This window comes from Bos javanicus, chromosome 17, assembly GCF_032452875.1.
Source record: "Bos javanicus breed banteng chromosome 17, ARS-OSU_banteng_1.0, whole genome shotgun sequence".
NCBI classification, from domain to species: Eukaryota; Metazoa; Chordata; class Mammalia; order Artiodactyla; family Bovidae; genus Bos; species Bos javanicus.
Window position 1 is genome coordinate 54,821,475 of NC_083884.1, and position 21,330 is coordinate 54,842,804.

Consider the following 21,330-nt stretch of genomic DNA (forward strand, 5'->3'; position numbering starts at 1 on the left):
TGCGTACAAAAATAATTTCCATTTTAAATAAAAATCATACTCTAGTTTTAGGCTAGATTGAAGAACCAGAGTCTCCTGTTAAATACTGAGAGAGAAATTTGCTTCCTGAAATTTGAGTTAACAGCTAGGGCCATGTTTCACCCTCTTTATATACCATTAACCCTTGAACAGTGTGTGTTTGAACTGCATGTGTTCACTTATCTGCAGATTTTTTTCATTAATAAACCAGTTGGTTGAATCCTCAGATGCAGAACTGCACATCCAGAGGAATCATATGTATACAGAGGGCCAGGCCTAAGTTCTGTGCAGATTTATGAATGCAGAGGGGTTGGCCCCCCAACTGCTGCTGCGTTGTTCAAGGGCCAGCTGCATTTCATAGGTGATTGTTAGGTTGAAACCAGGTTCAACGAGACATTGTGAAAGTTCTAAGAAGTGGTCTCTTACTCCATGTGGTCTTTTTAAGTGCTGCTGATGGCTGTTTTTCATTTTGGTTTATTAAAGTAGAATGGTTGATAAGTACCTGCAAATGTTATCTAGAACAGTGTTTTCATTTCTCATCTTTGGCATTATTGAACAAAAACAGGCTTTACAGTGGATGAGCCTCAGTATTCATATCTGTATCTACAGTTCATTCATTTTGTTAAAAGTAAATACACTTTCAGCTTTTTAACTATTATATACACACAATATGTGTGTATATATAAGTATACAATAAATCTACATCTGCTATATTAGAGTATAAAATGATACTTGAAAATGAACTAAATTTGAATAGTTAAGAAAATAAAGGTAATTGACTCGAATTTTACTTCAAAATTAAATTCCTTTATTTTGATTTTTTTTTCTTGGATAAATTAGTTTCTTTTTTTTTTATTTATTTATTTTGATTGGAGGCTAATTACTTTACAATACTGTATTAGTTTCTGTTACTGCATTTTACTAGTTTATACCGTTTTGAATGAATTGGGGCTTTTTTCCCTTTTCCTGAGAGTGGTATTGGCACGAGTGAATGAGGGTACGAGGGTTCTAAGTGTGAGCCTTCTGTATCACCCCTGCTTAGGTGAATCTGTCTCTGTCATCAAGCACACTGACCCTGTCCCTGACCCGCGGGCTGTCAATCAAGATAAGAAGAACATGCTCTTTTCTGTAAGTACTTTGGATAAGATTTAACCTTTAAAGGGGTGTTTCCTTTAAAATGACGTGGATGATAACTGTGTATAGCTCACAATTAAAAGGTGTGTGTTTAGAAAGAAAGCAAATGTGGCAAATCATTAATAATTGGTGAGTCTGGGTGAAAAGTAAAATAGATGTTTATTGCACTGTTCCAATTTTTGTGTTAAATTTTTTTTGAAATATAAAGCTGGGAAATTTATAGTTTTTGTTTAGAATTTAAAGTGGTATTTCAAGTAGTAGGCTTTTGTGTGTTAACATGGGAATCTAACCACCCATAGTAAATTTTTAAAAAGTATTGCAGAGCTACAATGAAAATAATGAACTAGGAATTACAATAGAGCGGGGAGGGAAACCTTGCACTTTGAATACCGGTGCTTGAGTGGAGGTCCTCGAGGGCAGCTCCTGGTCCTGGTCGTCCCTCTTATTACGGGGATGAAAGGAGAGGTGGGGTTGTTGGAGCCAGAGGTAGAGAATGCTTAGGGTTGAGAGCCGTATAATGTTTGAAAAGTCAGAAACACAGAGGGGTTAAGCTCTGCTCCGGTCCAGAGCTCTCTGCAAGCCAGACTCAGTGAGTAGAGATTTCAGGTGGGCCAGTGTAAAGGACTCTGGGGCAAGTGGGTACCATTTTCATTTACGGAGAATCACAGAGAGATATACTACACCACCTGCCTTGAGGTATTGCTCATCATCAAAATGTGAAGGCTGGTTACCTGAGTAGTAGCCACTCGAAGGCCCAGTAGAATGTGGTGCGTAGAGAGGCCCAGTAGAGAGTCTGGGTGCCCTCATCAAAATCCACACAAGTCTGAGTTTACTAGTCAGGATTTAAGTAGGATATAGTGTTAATCTCTTAACCAGTTCTCTCCTTCTGTCCTAGGGTACAAACATTGCTGCTGGCAAAGCGATGGGAGTGGTGGTGGCAACTGGAGTTAACACTGAAATTGGCAAGATCCGAGATGAGATGGTAGCAACAGAACAGGAGAGAACACCCCTCCAGCAGAAACTAGATGAGTTTGGGGAACAGCTGTCCAAAGTCATCTCCCTTATATGCATTGCGGTCTGGATCATAAACATTGGGCACTTCAATGACCCAGTTCATGGGGGCTCCTGGATCAGAGGTGCTATATACTACTTTAAGATTGCAGTAGCCCTGGCTGTAGCAGCCATTCCTGAAGGTCTGCCTGCTGTCATCACCACTTGCCTGGCGCTTGGAACTCGCAGAATGGCAAAGAAAAATGCCATTGTTCGAAGTCTCCCTTCCGTGGAAACCCTTGGTTGTACTTCTGTTATCTGCTCAGACAAGACGGGCACACTGACAACGAACCAGATGTCAGTCTGCAGGGTAAGTGGAAGTATTTTAAAAATCTTTTCTGAGTTATGGTTGTTGATTCATCATAAGAATATGCCCTCATATCATTAAGAGCTTTATTGTTTTGTTAAATTTTATTTTTAATGTAGTTAACAATGATTTGTTGGTTTCAGGTGTACAGCATAGTGATTCAGAGATATATATATGTATATTCTTTTTAGATTCCTTTCCATTGTAGCTTATTAAAAAATACTGAGTATAGTTCCCTGTGCTATATAGTAGGTCCTTGTTGGTATGCAGTAGTGTATATATGTTAATCTCAAACTCCTAATTTTAACCCTTCCCTTTCCCCTTTGGTAACTGTAAGTTTCTTTTCTAGTCTGTGGGTCTATTTTTATTTTTTAAATGAGTTAATTTGTATCTTTTTTTTTTTGGTTCCACATACAAGTGGTATCACATTTGTTTTTGTCTTACTTAGTTTACTTAGTATGATCTCTAGGTCTATCCATGTTGCTATTTTTTTCTTTTTTTAAAGCAATTATTGTAGTATATAGTGTTGCTAGTTTCAGGTGTACAGCAAAATGAATCGGTTATACATACACATAACATATGCTCACTCTTTAAAAGATTCTTTTCCCATATAGGGCATTACAAGAGTGTTGATCTGTTTTCTATATAATGGTGTGTATATGTCAACCCTAATCATCATCTTTATCCAGTCATGTATCAATAGACAATTACTTGGTTGCATGTCTTAACTGATGTAAATAGTGCTGCTGTGAACATTGGGGTGCGTGTATCTTTTCAAATTAGTTTTCTCATTTCTGGATATATGCCCAGAAGTGGGATTGCTGGATCATAAAACTTTTGATTTATAGTTTGATACCTTTTATGTGCTTTAAGCAAATTGAATTGTATCTGCTGGAGGTTATCTACATGAGTGATATACTTGTATTGGGGAAGTAACTATAAGCAGTCTGTCAGTGTGTTAGATGACTATGCTTCCTTTATTTCCCTGTTCTTCTAAGTGTATGTATGTTAACACAAGCTTCAAAGTAAGAATTGTCTAAAACCAGCTAGTTATCTGCCTACATAAAATTCTAATTGGTATTTCCTTAACACATTGAATGAAACATGTTTTTCTTCTTGAAAAGTAAATAATTGTGTTTAACTTGCTTCATTTTGTGTTCATCCTTCCTTTTCTGATGTTGTTTTGACTATCACTTTAAGATAAAATAAACTGTTTAAACCTGCCCTAAGCAGAATAAGGAAATAATGTAAAGATACAGCTAAATGAAGTTCTTTCGTGTAATTCAATTTCCATAGGTTTTATTCAAACAACTTTGAGGTAGAAGGATGAGAAAAACAGTATAAACTTCCAGTTACAAAATAAATGTGTCATCGGTATGAAATGTACAGCACGGGACAGTCAGTAATAATGTAGTATCTATGTATGGTGGCAGATGATAACTAGACTTAACGATCATTTTGAAATGGATAGGAATATCACATCATTATCCCACGTACCAGCAAGTAATAACATAGTGTAGGTCAATTATACTTCAACAACAAACATAGAAAAAGAGCAGATTTGTGGTTATTAGTCTGGAGGGTGAGAAAGTAGATGAAGGTGAACAAAAGGTACAAACTTCCAGTTAAATAGTAGGGAATGTCAGTGTACAACATGATAAGTGTAGTCAGCACTGCTGTATCTTATATGTGCAAGTTGTTAAGAGAGTAACTCTTCAGAATTCTCATCGCAAAGAAACAATTTTTTCTTATTTTGTATCTATATTAGAAGATGTATATTCACTAACTGATAGTCATTTCATGATGATTGTAAGTCACATCATTTGTACAAGTCAAAGTAATTTTTCAAAAGAGACACAACTCAAATGTTGAATGAAATTCATGTCAAAGATTCTGTTTGGGTCATTAGTTCAATGAAAGAAAATCAGTAAGATGGTAAAACTGGTTACAGGAACATGTGAGGAAGTGCTCAGTATTAGAATAGGACTTAGTGTGTGTTAGATTATAAAAACTGGTTAATATCACACAGGGAAATAAAACTAAGTTTATCTTTTATAGAGGACAAAAAGCCACAACTTCATAAAACATGAGCCTTTTTTATAATAGCACAGTGAAAGAATGTTAAAATTTTCCAGCACACTAAATCTTAAAATAAATGCCTGTTAAGTAATGCTTCTGAATGACATCGAAGGACATGCCATCATCCCCTTGGCCCTCTGGGTTTTAGATAATGGGTTTTTTTAGCATTAGAAATTGTTCTTGTTTTAATACATTGAACCCTCAGACTCTTTACTTACCGAATTTAAATTTGTGGTAATTTTTTGATATATGTACCCTCAACTCTTTGTGTTGTCCAAAACCCAGATTCTGATAGCCCAGTTGGTAAAGAAATAATGGACAGGTGTTCAAGTGGCAAGCTTCTAACTTGTCTTAAGTAGATGTAGATTGTAACTGAGCTACCTAAATTTTCTTTCCTTGGTCCCCAAAAATGTTGGATTTTTTCCTTGTATTTTCCCTTAAATAATCTGATTTCAAATGTACTGTTAAAGAAACAGCTTGCCTCTTTGTTCTCTTCTACCTTTTGGGGACAGAAAGCGGATGCTAATCAGTATTCCACAGGAGGTTTCTTGCAGTGGGTTGCATAACTGCCCTTGACTTAGGGGTACTTTCATCATGCAGTTTCTAAATGGTTTACTGGCTTGCAGTCTAAAAATGCCTGTGTGCATTCAGATTTAGTTTGTGTGGGTTAGAATTCTGAATGTCTTAGAATATTTTGTACTGTGGTATAGACCCAAAGAGCTTCACTTTTATAAACAGCGTCATTAAAGAAGTGACATGGTGTAGTCATAATGATGCCAACTTGCTTTGATAAGTCTTAGTGCAGTTAGTTTTTCACGTTTGACTTTGTCTGAATCGTGTGGTATACTCCTCAAGAGGTTAGAAAACTTAGGCTCTGAGAAACTGTGCCATGGCTGAGGGTCCCACAACTTTTAATAGTAAGGTAAAGTTCAGTTTTCTGATAGGAGAGATCGGTAAAATCTGTTTCTCTCTCCCACCTAATAATTGTGTAACCTTGAGCACGTCCTTTAACCTCTCTATTCCTTTTTTTCCTCTTCTGTAAATGTCAGACATTTTTGGAAGGAGCTTTCTGCCAAAATTCCTTTTTTAGATGTTGTATCTGCTAGGAAAAAAAACTGTAGGAATTGGTGATCTTGCTGCGTGTGACCTTGGACATGAATCTTTTCCTCATTTGACACACCAATTATATGTGTTTGAACTAGAGCCTTTTACCAGGAGTCATCACAGTTTTAAATCCCATTGTATATAATTTTTTTTAATCCTTTTATCTCACAGCTTTAGTTCAGTTCCCAGGTTGATTTAGTTCTGAGTATACTTTTGAAATGAAGCTTCTGGAATTTAAAAGTATATGCTATATGATAAACAAATCTTATGAGGGAAGGGAAGTTATTTTAAAACAAAATCAGATTTTCTTACAGAGTATGAGTCGGAATGCTCTGAAAAGATTTTTTAAAGCATTACATGGCTCTTTTTTTAACTTGAGTTTAACATGTTAAAAATTCTTTATTGTAGAATGGTTTGATGATTCCAAACTGGACTTCTGAATAACAATTGGAAAGCAAACCAAGAGGGGGGAAAAAATATCCTCACCTTAAAAAACTGGCTCATGTCACTTTATTATTCTGTAAACTTAAGAATTCCTTCCTAGAGCACGCTTCCATGTGTTATCGTCTTGGTAACATCAGTTCATTCAGCTCTGCGGGCTCATTACTGTAGCCATGTGGTTGTGCAGCTTCATAGAAAATGAGCTATTGCCACAATAAAAAGTAAGTGGAAAGGAGTAGAGAAGCAATTTGTCTTATTTTACTTGGGGAATGTTTATGCAACTCTGATATGTGAGTTTATTCTTCCTAGGCTTTTACTCTTAGCTCTAAAGCAGGGATACCTAGGTCACTTTCTCAGCCTGCCATTTGGAATTCTGAGTATTCTAAAAAGTACTACTGAGTCTTTGGAACTGACTGGCCCAGAGTCCTCATAACTTGGTTTTCATGTAGGTTCTCTTTCTCCTCTGCTTGGTGCCATTGCTGCTTATTTATTTAGCACCTCAGTGATGCTGTTTTTCAGACTGTTAGATGAATGGGGAGGCAGTCTTAATAGTGTCTAGTTAGAATAAGGAACAATACTTATCATGCTGAGCTTCGACGCTTAAGTCAGAAGGGCCTTTTGTCTTAGCAAAGGTTATATGCTTCTAGCATATTTTTTTTTAATGTCTTTTAAACACTTAGGCTTTTTTTTTCTGTAGATGTTCATTCTGGACAAAGTTGAAGGTGATACCTGTTCCCTTAATGAGTTTACCATAACTGGATCAACATATGCACCTATTGGAGAAATGTGAGTAAACTTTCCTTGTCTTTTAAAGGCTCCACTTTGGTAGTTTGGTGACTGTACAGACTTGTAGTGTCTCTGAAATGTTCAGATAATTTTCCTGATGTAGTTCATGTGGGTTATCAAAATGGCCTACTTTAAAAAAAAATAAAATTGGTAACACATACCTGAAAATTGATACACAGTTGAAATCGATTGTTTAAGCCAGTGAACCTTTTTCATCTTTTGAAGCCTAAATTTTCAAGTGGGGTTTCTGTTTAGGTGAGTTTTGGGGGTGGTTTTTTATTTTTGTTTGTTTGCCATGCCACACAGTTTGTGGTCTCTTAGTTCCCCAACCAAGAATCAGACCCCAGGCCCCGGCAGTGAGAGCACCAAGTCCTAAGCACTGGACCACCAGGGAATTCCTGATTTTTCCTTATGGATGGATACCAGTGGTGGAGGAATTTCAGTAACTAAGAATTTCTGGTCTTTACTGATATCAGAGACACATTCTGTTACCGTCTCCAGCATCGGATTTCTAGGAGCCATCACTTGAATTCTTTTGAATGTTTGCCAATCTAGAGTACACAAAATTCTATTTATTAGTAAAAAAATAAAATGACCACAGTTGACCGCTTTATTTTTTTTCTTCGGACAGACATAAAGATGATAAACCAGTGAAATGTCATCAGTATGATGGTCTTGTGGAACTGGCGACAATTTGTGCTCTCTGTAATGACTCTGCTTTGGATTACAATGAGGTGAGCCTCCTCATAAATGAGAAACTAGACCTGGCTGTTTCTAGTTCAAGGGTGCGGTGGGTGGGATGAAAATCTAGCCTTCCTTCCTCCCTTTTTGAAAGTACGAGTTCCTGATTTTATTTGCCCTTTCCATTAAGAGCTTGTCTCTTATCAGAGCCAGCATGATCTACCCAAAGAAAGCTGGGAGCCTTTCATAATATTCTCTGTGGCTGAGCATTGCAGTTACTCACCTAGGAGTTGTAGCATACATGATGTTCTCTTCTGTGTGTAGCTTAGTTACTATAAATGAGTAAAACCCAGGGTACTTTTTCCTGAAAGTATAGGGTGTTGATCTTGGCTTTTTAAGATGGGTATCATTGCATCCTTGAGGACAGGTTGAGGCTTAGAAGGTTGTTTTGATGATGTTATTATGTAAAATTTAACCAACAGAAAACCTTCTTTCCTTCCTTTTTAAATTATAAACAGTGAGATACATTTTTTGGTTTCTAAAGACAAGCCAGTCCCCAACAGAAACAGAATATAAATTCTATAGAATGATAAATAATGACATGGAATTACAAATACTATTTGCAGGCTCTCATGTTTCAGTTAATACTGTGATTATTTGCTTCTAGTTCTGGGGAATGAAAGACCTAATTATTAGAAGAAGAACAAACACACAGCTGTCCTTTGAGTTCATTTGTAATTATTTGGATCATGTGCTCTAGGATAGGATAAAAATGACCCAAAGAACAATGATGTAATGGAGGACAGAGTGTCCTTCTCTGGAAAAAAGTCATTATTAAAGGAAATTTCCTTGTTTTTACTACTTTTCCCTTTTTGTAATTTGTATGCTTTCAACTATTACAGGCAAAGGGTGTGTATGAAAAAGTTGGAGAAGCTACAGAGACTGCTCTCACCTGCCTGGTAGAGAAGATGAATGTATTTGATACTGAATTGAAGGGTCTTTCTAAAATAGAACGAGCAAATGCCTGCAACTCGGTCAGTATTTGAGCTTGGTGGTGTTCATGCTGCCCATCGCTCCTACCATATGTCCTCAGTCCACCCACTCACTCTCTTATTAGACAACTTACTCTATACTTTATTTCCTCAAACTCTCTCTCAGTGTCTCCTCCATCTTCGCTATAAGATAAATTGATCTGGCCATTTGACTAAGAAAATAAAAGTTGTCAATGGACAGTTTCCATATGCAGCCACCTGTGCTGTGACATGTACTCTTTCTGCTCCCAGTAAAACCCGGCTGCTCCTTGTCCAATAAGCCCCAGCATCTCTCCTGCATTATTAGTCTCCTGTCTCTACTGGATCTTCAGTAGAGAAATAATAGTTGTTTTTTATCTTAAAACTTCTTCACTTAAGCACCCTGCTTCTTTTCCTTCATGGTAAAATGTCTCAAAGAACCGTTTTTATGTATTATTTCACTTTTCCCATTTTCTTGAGTCCACTCCAGTCACGCTTTTGCCCCCTTCCAGTCTATCAAAACTTCTTACCAAAGTTGCCCATGACCTTGTGTTAAATGGTCTAATTGTTTATGCAAGTGTAGTACTAAAAGTTCACAGAGCAAAAGTTGACAGAAATAAAAGGTAAACTAGACAGATTTACAATTAGAGTTGGAGATTTTAACACACCTATCTCAAAAATTGATAGAACAAGCAGATGAAAAAAAATCAGGATATGGAGCAACACTTATAATATACTTAACCCTTATTTCTCTTGTGCTGCTCCTAATATGCTTTTCAGATCCATAAGGAACAGTTTACCAGAATACACAATATTGCTGGTCCATGAAGCAAGACTCAACAAATTACAAAGGATTGTACAGACTGTTGTTGACCATGATAGAATTAAACTAGAAATCAATTAAAAAGATACATAAGTTTCCATCTGAAGAAAATGGAAAAACAAATACAAGTAGAAGGAAGTAGGAAATAATAAAGACAAGACCAGAAAGCTGTTCTGAAAATTTTTATATCAGTAAATTTGACAGCATAGAAGAAATCAACAAATCCTCTCAGTAGCACAGCTTTCTAAGCTGACATTTTTCTAAGAAAAATGGAATAAACTGTTAAATTAACTGGATCTATAATTCAAAATCTACACTTCCCCTCAAATTATTCAGGCCCAGTTGTGCCAACACTGAAGAAATACAAGTTTTCAGGAAATACAAGTTTCCTGGCTGTCCAGTGGTTAGGACTTGACACTTGCCCTCAAGCTGTACAGTGTGGCCACACCAAAAATGGCAGAGAACGAAACCTTTATCACCAGCATAACCCTGATAGCAAAACCTGACATTGATGTAACTTTCATAATACAGAAGTAGAGATTCTCAGCATAATGTTAGCAAATTAAATCTAGTAGTAATTAAAACTTTGACATGCTGTATTTATTTGAGCAGAATTACTACAACTATGGTGAGTGGAGTAGCAATACGGGGGGGTGCAGGTGTGTCTTGTTAGGTGTGCGAACACTAGACAAATGTGTGGTCCCTCACCTATTCTCCCTTGCCTGTCGGAGCCCCAGAGCCAGGATTCTCTTAGGCTGAGCAGGGTGGCAGGCAGGGTGGACTGGCCTGTTGAGGAGACCCAGGTGCTGGAGGCCAACCAGATGGTCAGTGTCTGCCAGCAGCTGTTGCAGATGGTTTTACTCAGGTTTAGCTGCACCAAGTGTGTGAGGTCACAGAACCCAGTGACAGTTCATTGCAGGACAGATCCAGCATGTGGCCCCAGAAAGAGCTGGCAGCTCCATGACATGGACCTTGTTCAGGTTGCTCAGGCTCAGGCCTAGTGTTTGCTGACCAACTTGTCGCTTGTGGTCATGGTGATGCCCGCTGAATGGACCTAAGCAATAACCTCTGTTCTAGCCAGAGTGGTGAGTGGTTGCTGAGCTGAGAAGCAGAGTAAGCAACATGCGAACAAGATGTTACCATACACGAAGGTCAGGGTGACAGGCAGCGGCAGGTAAAATTAGAATAAGAGGAAGAGAAGAAGCCTAGATGCCCAGAAGCAACCAAAGGAAGCTCAGAAATGGAAGCTGCAGAAGCCAGAGAATAGGGGTTGAAGAGACTATGAGGACAAGCAGGAGCAGAAGAGACCCAGGAGGAAACAAGTCAGGCCCTGGAGTCTGCGTCTGGTCCTGCCCTTGCAGACCTGGAAGCACAGAGCCGCTCTGCAACAGGGTGAACGCCGTCTCCCTGCAGTGCATGCGGGGGGTGTCAGCGCGGTCTGCAGTGGGTCCTCCAGACCTGTTCCCAGTACCCACTGCCTCCCAGCCTTGGAGTTTAGGTTTCTTCAGAGTTGGGCTCTGCTACACACAAGCTCTTAGTGTCAGACCTATATACCTGTCATCTCCAAGGGGCAGCCAGTCAGGGCTTGAGGCTCCTCGTCGTAGCACTTTAGTGCAACTCTTCCTTCAGTCAGGGTTTTCTGGTAGAAGAAAGAAACAGGAGGTTATAAATACAACCTTCCTAGTTATATATATGGTGACTTTCTTTCATCCTTCCCTGGGTATCGAGAGCAGATGAGGCAGTGTTTTGGGGGAGTAGGGTGGCACCTCACGGCACAGGTAGCCTAAGGTGGGCAGCAGTGCACCTGTTAAAGACATCGACTATTTAAACATTTAGTCCCACGCCAAATCTCAGCTTGTAAAAAGGACTTTAGGGCCATCCAGTCCGGTCTCACACTTGCAGGCAGGGAAACAGGCCCTCAGTGACTTGCCGTCTCACAGTGTGAGGGAGAATGAGACTCTAGCACTCTGTTCCCTTTATGTCGGTTTGCCCCTTTGATACTTTCCAGGGAAATCAAAACTCTGCCAGAATGGAGGGTGCCTCAGCTGAAGTATAGAGTCTTTCACAGTGACTCGATTCCTGCTTCACAACCAACAGTCTCGCAGCCACAAGGGTCTCAGGCCTCTCCTGTGGCATCCTGCCCAGACTCATGGTTTCCATGAAACAAGTCCGGGTCCTTTGTTTCTATTTTAGGGAATTCACCACACTTGTCAGTAAGCAAAGCCACATTGTCTGATAGCTCTATTATTAGTTGGTGTTTGACTAAACCCTTCAGAGGCAACCTGAAGGCTGAAGTTTGGAATTGCTTGATGACCTGTAACTACTCCATGAAGGGAAACAACTAGCAGCAATAGAGCAGGACCAGCTTTTAAGGCCGAGTGGCCCCTTGGATAGGACTGTTGGATTTCACAGCCCTGGTCCTGGAAGCAGTGGCTTTGTTCTCTCCACCCAGGATGTATCTAGGTGGCACTAGTGGTAAAGAACCCACCTGCCAGTGCAGGAGAAGTAAAAGATGCAGGTTCCGTCCAAGGATTGGGAAGACCCCCTGGAGGAGGGCATGGCAACCCACTCCAGTGTCCTGCCTGGAAAGTCCATGGGCAGACAATACACAGGGTCACAGAGAGTCAGACTGAAGTGATCGAGCACACAGGATGTATCTGGTGCCAAGGTCACACCTCTCTCAGAGTCACTCACATTCTTGCAGTCTTCCCAGAGCCATTGGTACAAACGCTTAATGGAAACTAAATACATGGGCATTCCCTGGTGGCACAGTGGTTAAGACTCTGCGCTACCTCTGCAGGGAGCACTGGCTTGATCCCTGTAAGATGGCCGTGTGGTGTGTGCCACCAACGAGCCCCACCCTGAAAAAAATAATAAACATATAGATATATAATATATCAGTCAGATAATGTCGAATTTAGTGATTGTCCTTTTATTGCTCTGGCTGAGAGGATGGCTTTATTCTACTCATAATTGCCTCTGTTGGATGCTGAGGTTCTTTGGGATTTTTACAGTTATTAAATGTTTGTCTGAATGAGGGGAAGATCCATGTAATTCACCACATAATTGAATAAAGGCAGAATATCATAAGATCATTTAATTCAGAAAAGGCATCTGATAAAATTTAATCTCAGTTTATGATAAAAACTAAGCAAGCATCTTCTGGCTGATGGTGTAATTACACAAAGTTAACATTCCTAATGGGCTCAGAGAATTTACTCTCAACATTTCTATTCAGTGTAGTCCTGGCAGCCCTAGTTCATGTAATAAGGTAAGAAAAAGAAAGCCAACAAAAAATTGGAAAGGATAAATAAAGTATGTTGATTTTTATGGTAATATGGCTATATATAGAGATAAACCAATGGAATCTGAATCTAAAGGTTAATTCTCAGTTTTTGTTTTACCTGAGCTGTCAGTTTATGCTCTCAGTCTCTCCCTCCCTAAGAGAGTCCTTTACTTGTTCTCCCCCCAACCCCATCTCCTTGGCTGTATCTTCCAAGAGGCTCCAGGGCCCAGGCCTCGGCTTTTCTGTCTGCAGTTATACTCCCTTGAACTCTTCTCTTCTTATGACTTTAGATATTGTCACTATGCTGACATCTAATATAGCCACTAGCTGTCTATAAAGTATTTAAAATATTGAAGTGGTGTGGTGTCCCTTGCCCTTCCTTCGGTTAATTCTTAACATAACTGCCAGAGCATGAAACTCTCCTTTGTCTTCCCGTTTTACTTGTTATTAAAAAAGCCAGATGCCTTACAGTGACTTTGAGGATGCTACAGCCTGCTTCTGCAACCCCTGCTGTTAACCCCGAACCTTTCTTGCAAACTCGCTTCTAGCCATGTTGCCCTGGAGGCTCCTTGAACTGCTTGGTCACGTCAGTCTGCATAACGTTCTCTCTGCTCACACTCACACATCGTTCATGTTTTTACTCAAATATTGCCTTCTCAGTACTGTATGTAAAATTGTAACCTAGACATACATAATTTTCTCTTCCTTGCTTATTTTAAAATTTTTTCTCCATGGCACTTATAATCTACTTTCACATTCTGGTACGTCTTTCCCAGACTAGAGGGTAAGTTTTATGAGGGTGGGAACTTGTCTGTTTGTTGTCTATTGCTACATCTCCATTGCCTGTCACATAATAAGTATTTAGTGAATGTTTAACTGTTAAAAGTCAAAAGTTTATAGAAATTGCTATCCAATAATATTCCATATATGTTCTCTTTATAGGTCATTAAACAATTGATGAAAAAGGAATTTACTCTAGAGTTTTCACGCGATAGAAAATCAATGTCAGTTTATTGTACACCAAACAAACCAAGTCGGACATCAATGAGCAAAATGTTTGTGAAGGCAAGTACAGCAGACTGCAATTAAACGTTCTTACCAGGATTAGAATCCCGAGTGAGCCAGTAAGTAAAATTATTGTTCTAACATTTCCAGGGTGCTCCTGAAGGTGTCATTGACAGGTGTACCCACATTCGAGTCGGAAGTACTAAAGTGCCCATGACTCCTGGAGTCAAGCAGAAGATCATGTCTGTCATTCGGGAATGGGGCAGTGGCAGTGACACACTGCGATGCCTGGCCTTGGCCACTCACGACAACCCACTAAGGAGAGAAGAAATGAACCTTGAGGACTCTGCCAACTTCATCAAATACGAGGTTCGCTCATGAAAAGCTTCACCCGCACCCTGCACATTCACTGTGTTTAGGTAGCACTCCTTCAATAAAAGGTCAGATGAGTTTCAGTTTTGCTGAGAAAGGGGTGTGGTTATTTGTTTTCCTGCAGGCCGAACGTATCATCTTTATAATTTTAAGTTGCTGCTTCAAACACACACAGTTAACAGTTTAATACAGGCCTGTTACTTTCAAAGTACAATCAAGGCTAAAAACCTGCTTTGCTGCTCTCATGTACCTTAAGATAATTTAAAAATTGGGGACATTTTCAAAATATTCATTAATTAGTGACTCAAATTGTTCAAGTGGAAAGATCCTGTCTACTTCTGCTCTTGGAATTCTTTCCTTTCGGGTATGTGGCTTCCTGAAGTCTTGAACAAGGAAGTTTCAAGTTCAAATTTGATACTATGGGTCACTGATTGGCTGCTGTCAATATGTTCCTATTCTTCAGTATATTTTTTCTTTAAGAATATTATTAATGAAAGCTCAAGAATTATTTGGTGTCAAGAATGTAGTGATATTTTTGCTTCTGATTTATTAGAGTTAATACTGTTCTTCATTGGATTTACATTAACAATCAGTGGTGTGAATTTTGCCATAAGAAAATGCAGAAACCTTTGCTCTCCGCACTAAGGGGGGAAAAACAGAATTTCCTGTATTGACATAAGGTGATTATTTCACCATAGACCAATCTGACTTTCGTTGGCTGTGTGGGCATGCTGGACCCTCCGAGAATTGAAGTGGCCTCCTCTGTGAAGCTGTGCCGGCAGGCAGGCATCAGAGTCATCATGATCACGGGTGACAACAAGGGCACTGCTGTGGCCATCTGCCGCCGCATTGGCATCTTCAGGCAGGACGAGGACGTGACAGCCAAGGCCTTCACAGGTCGCGAGTTTGATGAGCTCAGTCCTTCAGCCCAGAGAGAAGCCTGCTTGAATGCTCGCTGTTTTGCTCGAGTTGAACCTTCCCACAAGTCTAAAATTGTAGAATTTCTTCAGTCGTTTGATGAGATTACAGCTATGGTGAGTGTCTGTAGACATGTACAGGTAACAAACTGCACGAACACAGCAGATTCTAATTCTGATCATTAAATTTTTAGTAATAGGTCCCATATTTGGAAATTCTTTTTTTGTCATGATCTGGGCTGTTTCTCAAGGATTCTATTGGCATGCAAGATTCTGGGGAAGTTTAAGACCTAGAAGCCTGCGTCAGTCACAGGGGACGTATTTGCCATGGTTAAAATGTATGTGTTGTATCTCACATTTCTAAAAGCCGATTTAGGACCTAACTACGCCGTACTCGATCACACACTTGGAAAACCTCGCCTGAAGTGAGATGGTACTGGTGATGTGTTCTCTGAGAACAGCTTGTTGATGAAGCATCTCCCATAGTCTTCCTTGCATCTGATTTTTCACCAAGATGTTAACATTGTGTCATGCTTGCGTTTGCTGCTTGTCTATGAAACTTTTCAGTTTTTAAAACAATTTTGTTGCTAAAAACCAGCTGTTCTAGTTGTCTTCCTCTTTCCTGCCCTTCCGTTCTTTCTCCAAGGAAAGCACCATTCTGGATTCAGTACTGGGTGTTCAGTAAAAGTATAGAAAACATACACGGGAATGATAGTTTTCTATCTGTAGGCAATATTTAAGTATTTTTGGCCATAAATGGCATATTATAGTTTATGTATTTGTCTGCATTTGCTCTATTTGAGATTTATCCATATGGATACACGTATTTTGTTGTTTTGTTTGGTAAAATAAGTAATAACAGTTTGAAGACCCCTTTGTTCTACTTCCTCTGAAGTGTCACCTGTAAGTTCATTTGGCAGTTTCACATTTCCCAGGTTAAAATGTGTTCTGTGACACCAGCTTACAAAAACAAAAACTCTCCCAGAAAACTTAGTTGCCCAGAGGCCCAACAGCTCCATTCATTCCCTGGCTTCGGGATGGCCAAGTCATTGTTGGCAATGTGTGTATTAGGTAACAGGTGTGCAAATCAGTGGTGGGTTTCTTGGCCTTTCAGACTGGAGACGGTGTAAATGATGCTCCTGCTCTGAAGAAATCTGAGATCGGCATTGCTATGGGCTCTGGCACCGCCGTAGCTAAAACAGCCTCTGAGATGGTCCTGGCTGATGACAACTTCTCCACCATTGTGGCTGCCGTGGAGGAAGGACGGGCCATATACAACAACATGAAGCAGTTCATCCGCTACCTCATCTCATCTAATGTCGGGGAGGTTGTCTGGTGAGTCCCCGTGGCAGACTGTGCGTCTCCCTCGGCTGGTGGTTCATGTGGCAGCAGCTTTGCTCTCGGTGCAGTGGGAGGGGTGGGCGGCAGGTGGAGGGTGAGGCCCTAGTGGAGGTAAAGGTGCTCCTCTGGCTCCCAGGAGGGCTGCCTGCGACTACCGCAGTGTGCAGAGGACACACTTGAACAGAGAAAGGGGTTTGAATTAACTGTATAATATGACATCAAATTCTTGGCCTTCTAAAAGTTAAGTTAATTTGGAATTTGGGTATAATAAACGTTTTATGATTACTCAGGGGAAAAGTTATTTCAAGTAATCGTTGCTGTCCACCAATTTTTATGGGAGAGGAGGGGATGTTGATGTTAAATAGTGGGCAAAAATAATTTGGGGTCTTTCTCTTCTTTCCTTGGGTGGACACAGTATTTTCCTAACAGCAGCCCTTGGATTTCCTGAGGCTTTAATTCCTGTCCAGCTGCTCTGGGTCAATCTGGTGACAGATGGCCTGCCTGCCACTGCCCTGGGGTTCAACCCTCCTGATCTGGACATTATGAACAAACCACCCCGGAACCCAAAGGAACCACTGATCAGTGGGTGGCTCTTTTTCCGTTACCTGGCTATTGGCTGTGAGTATGGTTTTTTATATTATTTTTAAAAAAATACTATTTATTTGGCTGCATTGGGTCTTAGTTTGCGGCATACAGGATCTTTCGTTGCGTCATACAAACTCTTGCGGCATGTGGGATCTAGTTCCTGACGAGGGATCGAATCCCAGCCCCTGCACTGGGAGCATGGAGCCTTAGCCACTATATTATTGACTTTTAAACAAAACGTTTATGAGTCCAAACATTTCATAAATTCATCCCTTAAAAGCACATTTTTTTTTTTTCTATCCCCATATTAGGGTAGCACAATATGGCAGCTGTCCTCTTTCAGGTTAATGAGCTATGTATCCAGTTTACAGTAAGGTTAGTCCCTCGTTTTAGGGCTTTTGTTCTTCCTTTGGCCTTTGTGAATTAGGTTCTCAGATTTAACCCATGGGCAAAGGAAATAACAGGGGCAACTCAGGCCTTACCTCACCAAGACTCCCTTTCCCTGAGTGAGAGCAGGGTCCTGTGCATTTATCAGTAGTGTTGGCTCTTCTGCATGTGTTGTCACTGTCCACCTCATCCTGACCCAGGATGCTGCTTCTCTCTCTCTCTTTTCGTAGGTTAGGAAAGTGAGGTCCAGAGAGGCTAAATGACGTCCCTAGGATCCCACAGGGCTTCCCTGATGGCTCAGTGGGTAAAGAATCCGCCCACAATACAGGAGACACAGGAGACGCAAGTTTGATTCCCGGGTTGGGAAGATCCCCTGGAGAAGGGCATGGCAACCCAATCCAGGATTCTTGTCTGGAGACTCCCATGGACAAAGGAGCCTGGCAGGCTAGAGTCCAAAGGGTCGCAGAGTCAGACACGACTGAGTGACCGCACACCCACAGGGTCCCATAGGAGACTCTTTCAGTAAATTGACGTGACTTAACACTCAGAGCGTAAAACAGGAGGACTCTCAGCCAGCCAGTGCCCCAGCAGCAGTCTCTCACGTGGCTTCCCAGCAAACGGATCTGTCTTACGTATTTACTTCCGCAAGTGATGCTGTGCTGTAAGCGGCTGTGTCTGAGCCTTGTCGTTGCATTGTTCTCCCTCTTTGTTGGGTAGTTCTGTGTCGGTACACCACCTGCCCACTGTTTTGTTGCGATTGCTGGGCTAGAGGGTATGCACGCTTGGACCTTGAGTGGCTACTACTGCACTGGGACAGTCTATTCGCAAGTCCCCGTGTTCTCTGCTACCCTTTGTTGCTTCTTTGTAATTTGAATTCAAAAGTAATTGGGGGCGGGGATAGTCCCAGAAGTGGCTTTGAGCACTGTCATGTGCTTAGTGTTCTGCACTAACTGCTCTAGTGGCCTTTCCATGTGGGGGTTCTGCCAGGACTCTGATGGAGCAAAGACACTAGAGTGTCACTGGAAACCTAAGTTTGCCAAGCGGTCATGGAGGGGTGATCTGGTGCTCTAGCACAGTGTGGCATCACATGGACGACAGGTACCCGAGCCTTAACGTACTGGCTGCTGGTTAGAGAGGGCATGACTGGTGTAAAGGTCCTCCCAATTCTAGTAGTTCTAGCAGGTTCTTTCCTCACAGATTCTCAAAGGAGAAGCTGCCTCGTTCTTCTGCACCACAGACATCCCCTCATTGTGGAGACCCTCTAACTGCTGTAGCTGATGCGAGTTAGCAGGTGCTGGTGGCGGCACAGGCTCAGTGACCCCACGTCTCTGATCTCCGTCCCGGGGGTTGGCCCATGAAGCAGTACCTGCAGAGATGCTGCAAGCTGTGACCCCATGTGTATTAGCGTCGTGATATTTGTTCCAGGTTACGTTGGCGCTGCTACGGTGGGTGCTGCCGCGTGGTGGTTCATTGCTGCCGAGGGTGGTCCAAGAGTGTCCTTCTACCAGCTGGTACGTAGCCATCTTTCTTTCTGTACCTTAAATGCAGATGCATTGTAAGCCTTCACGTACAAGGGTGTCCTTGAGCTTTCTGTGGTTTGGATGTCTGTCAAATACTCTTAAGAACTGAACAATAAGCAGTTGCATCTAAGATTGTTCTGAAAGACCAGGGCTTCTCTGGGAAATGGGGTGAGGTCGTGTGTGGGGCTGTGTTCTGGGCTTAGTGTGGAATGTGTGTGGACCTTGGAAATGTCTTTGGCTGATTGGGAACTTGGTGTCGGGCTTTTGTTGCAGAGTCATTTCCTACAGTGCAAAGAGGACAACCCGGACTTTGAAGGCGTGGATTGTGCGGTCTTTGAATCCCCATATCCAATGACAATGGCGCTCTCTGTTCTAGTAACTATAGAGATGTGCAACGCCCTCAACAGGTCCGTGACTCTTGTTAACGTGCCGGGGGATTGTGTGTGTCATGGTTGATTTAGAGTCATAGGAAAGCTCTGCCCTCCCCAAAAGGAAGAACAAGCAGCACCGGTTTTAAGAGCTTAAGTCATCATCGCCTCCAGGAAGCAGTGGGAGTGCTTAGCCACATGTTCCTTAAGAGACAGCAGAGGCCAAAAATAGGGACTTCAGTGCCCACAGGGAAGGAGCTGTTGCCCTTTAGCATCAAGACAGACGGTATCATCTAATTATGCCAGTGACAAAAATGGAAATTTCAAAATAGCCTAAGTGTCAAGGGCAATTGAGAGCAGCTTTGAACCCACTGAAATAAGATCACTCTGCCGAAGCCTAGATTTAAGTTGAAATCTGTCCTACATCTGAATGTTATTCCTTAACTTTGCCACCGTAGAAACTTAATACAATTAGGTCAGTGGGCAATGCCAAGGCAGCCGTCGACCTTACTGAAGTGTGATTCCGAACAGACTCTGTCAGTGAGGGCACATGCCTTTGCCCTTTGGTGGGCATATTTCACCTGCCTCTCCTTGTTCCACAGCTTGTCTGAAAACCAGTCCTTGCTGAGGATGCCCCCTTGGGAGAACATATGGCTCGTGGGCTCCATCTGCCTGTCGATGTCGCTCCACTTCCTAATCCTTTACGTGGAACCCTTGCCAGTAAGCAGTGTGGGGAGCCCGTTTGGGGCCTGTCTGCCTGTCCAGCAAGTTGGGGAGCTTGATGAGGTCTCTTTGTGTTTCAGCTTATTTTCCAGATCACACCGCTGAATGTGACCCAATGGCTGATGGTGCTGAAAATCTCCTTGCCTGTGATTCTAATGGATGAGACCCTCAAGTTTGTGGCCCGCAACTACCTAGAACCTGGTAAAGAGTGTGTGCAGCCTGCCACCAAACCCTGCTCGTTTTCGGCATGCACCGATGGGATCTCCTGGCCCTTTGTGCTGCTCATAATGCCCCTGGTGATCTGGGTCTATAGCACAGACACTAACTTTAGTGATATGTTCTGGTCTTGACTGACAGTTTTGCATAAAGAAGATGTTTAACTTAATCAATTAATTTTTTATTGTTTAAAGCAACTGTCTATTTCTGCTGAACTTTCACATGAACATATTGGCTGGTGAAGGAAGTTTCATATTCTAGATTTTGTTTTGCTTTTTCTGACTTCAGTGGGGCAAGATTTTCCTTTTTTATACACATAATTAAAGTGTCCATTGACATGTACAGAGAACTAACACTATTTTATGCAAATATTTTTTTGTAGATGAAAAAAAGCATGTACAGTGTTCTGTTTAATACTCATCCTTGTAAAAAAAAATAGTTGAGCCAGCAGACATTGTCAGCAAATTAATTGGCAGCAGATTTTAGGAAGTGAATGTGTGTGGTTTTTTTCTAAAACTAAATAGCATGTATTGTGTCTTTTGCATGATCATCTGGATTTAATCTGAGATCACAGTCTAATTTTTATTCATAAGCCAATTTTTCTGCACTGAGCAGAGTACTGCTACCTCAGTCAGTATTTTTTGGTTTGCCACCCCTCCACCCCTCAGCCCTGTGTTCACCTCCACCCCCACCCTGCTCGCTGCTTCTCCTGTAGGGTTTTGATGGTTCTGTTTACATCAGTCTTAACAAGAGGTATGCTTGTTCTCGCTTGTGCAGAAAACATTGTTCCAGATTCAATCGACTGGGTTCATGTCCCCTCACATAGTTTTTAAGGTTATTTATTTAAATGTCTAATGTATTTTATTGTAACAGACATTGTTTTGCCAACATTGCCTATTTCAGTGGCACTTCACAATCTAGTTTAAAAAGAAAAATAAAACATTTTAAATGGACAGAGAAAAATAACCGTCTTGTTTTTAACTATTAAGTGGCTTAGTTCTCTTAGGTTCTTAGCTCAGAATTATTTACTGTGCTCGAGGGGAAGAAGGATCCTGTTCTGCTGCGTAGGTCATTGTAGGAATTTTATTTTTGGTGTATAGGCGCTAATTGTCATTTGTGATACATTTTTATGCAAGTTTCTGCTGGCCTATTTTAGCCTGGTGTAGAGGACATAAGG

General features: G+C 41.2%; 1 protein-coding gene and 1 long non-coding RNA gene across 4 annotated transcripts in view; one reads left to right on the top strand and one right to left on the bottom strand.

The window, feature by feature from the left end:
- Positions 1–18,752, bottom strand: part of LOC133228420 (uncharacterized) — a 36,698-nt gene extending 17,946 nt beyond the window's left edge. Inside the window, exons 1-2 of one of the 2 annotated variants that reach the window (XR_009730198.1) lie at positions 17,422–18,752; positions 10,988–11,072 (exon numbers count right to left, since the gene is read on the bottom strand). This is a non-coding gene — a long non-coding RNA (uncharacterized LOC133228420). Of the gene's footprint in view, positions 1–10,987; positions 11,073–13,818; positions 13,908–17,421 lie in introns of those variants that run through there. The other variant, XR_009730199.1, reaches the window with a different exon arrangement.
- ATP2A2 (ATPase sarcoplasmic/endoplasmic reticulum Ca2+ transporting 2) overlaps positions 1–21,330 on the top strand; it is a 57,392-nt gene that overhangs the window by 32,726 nt on the left and 3,336 nt on the right. The window contains exons 7-20 of one of the 2 annotated variants that reach the window (XM_061383809.1): positions 1,061–1,146; positions 2,048–2,512; positions 6,831–6,919; positions 7,551–7,653; positions 8,503–8,634; positions 13,662–13,784; positions 13,875–14,093; positions 14,795–15,130; positions 16,128–16,348; positions 16,770–16,972; positions 18,752–18,837; positions 19,120–19,253; positions 19,817–19,934; positions 20,018–20,138. In XM_061383809.1, the coding sequence (XP_061239793.1) occupies positions 1,061–1,146; positions 2,048–2,512; positions 6,831–6,919; positions 7,551–7,653; positions 8,503–8,634; positions 13,662–13,784; positions 13,875–14,093; positions 14,795–15,130; positions 16,128–16,348; positions 16,770–16,972; positions 18,752–18,837; positions 19,120–19,253; positions 19,817–19,934; positions 20,018–20,138 (2,436 nt within the window). Of the gene's footprint in view, positions 1–1,060; positions 1,147–2,047; positions 2,513–6,830; positions 6,920–7,550; positions 7,654–8,502; positions 8,635–13,661; positions 13,785–13,874; positions 14,094–14,794; positions 15,131–16,127; positions 16,349–16,769; positions 16,973–18,751; positions 18,838–19,119; positions 19,254–19,816; positions 19,935–20,017; positions 21,107–21,330 lie in introns of those variants that run through there. The other variant, XM_061383808.1, reaches the window with a different exon arrangement.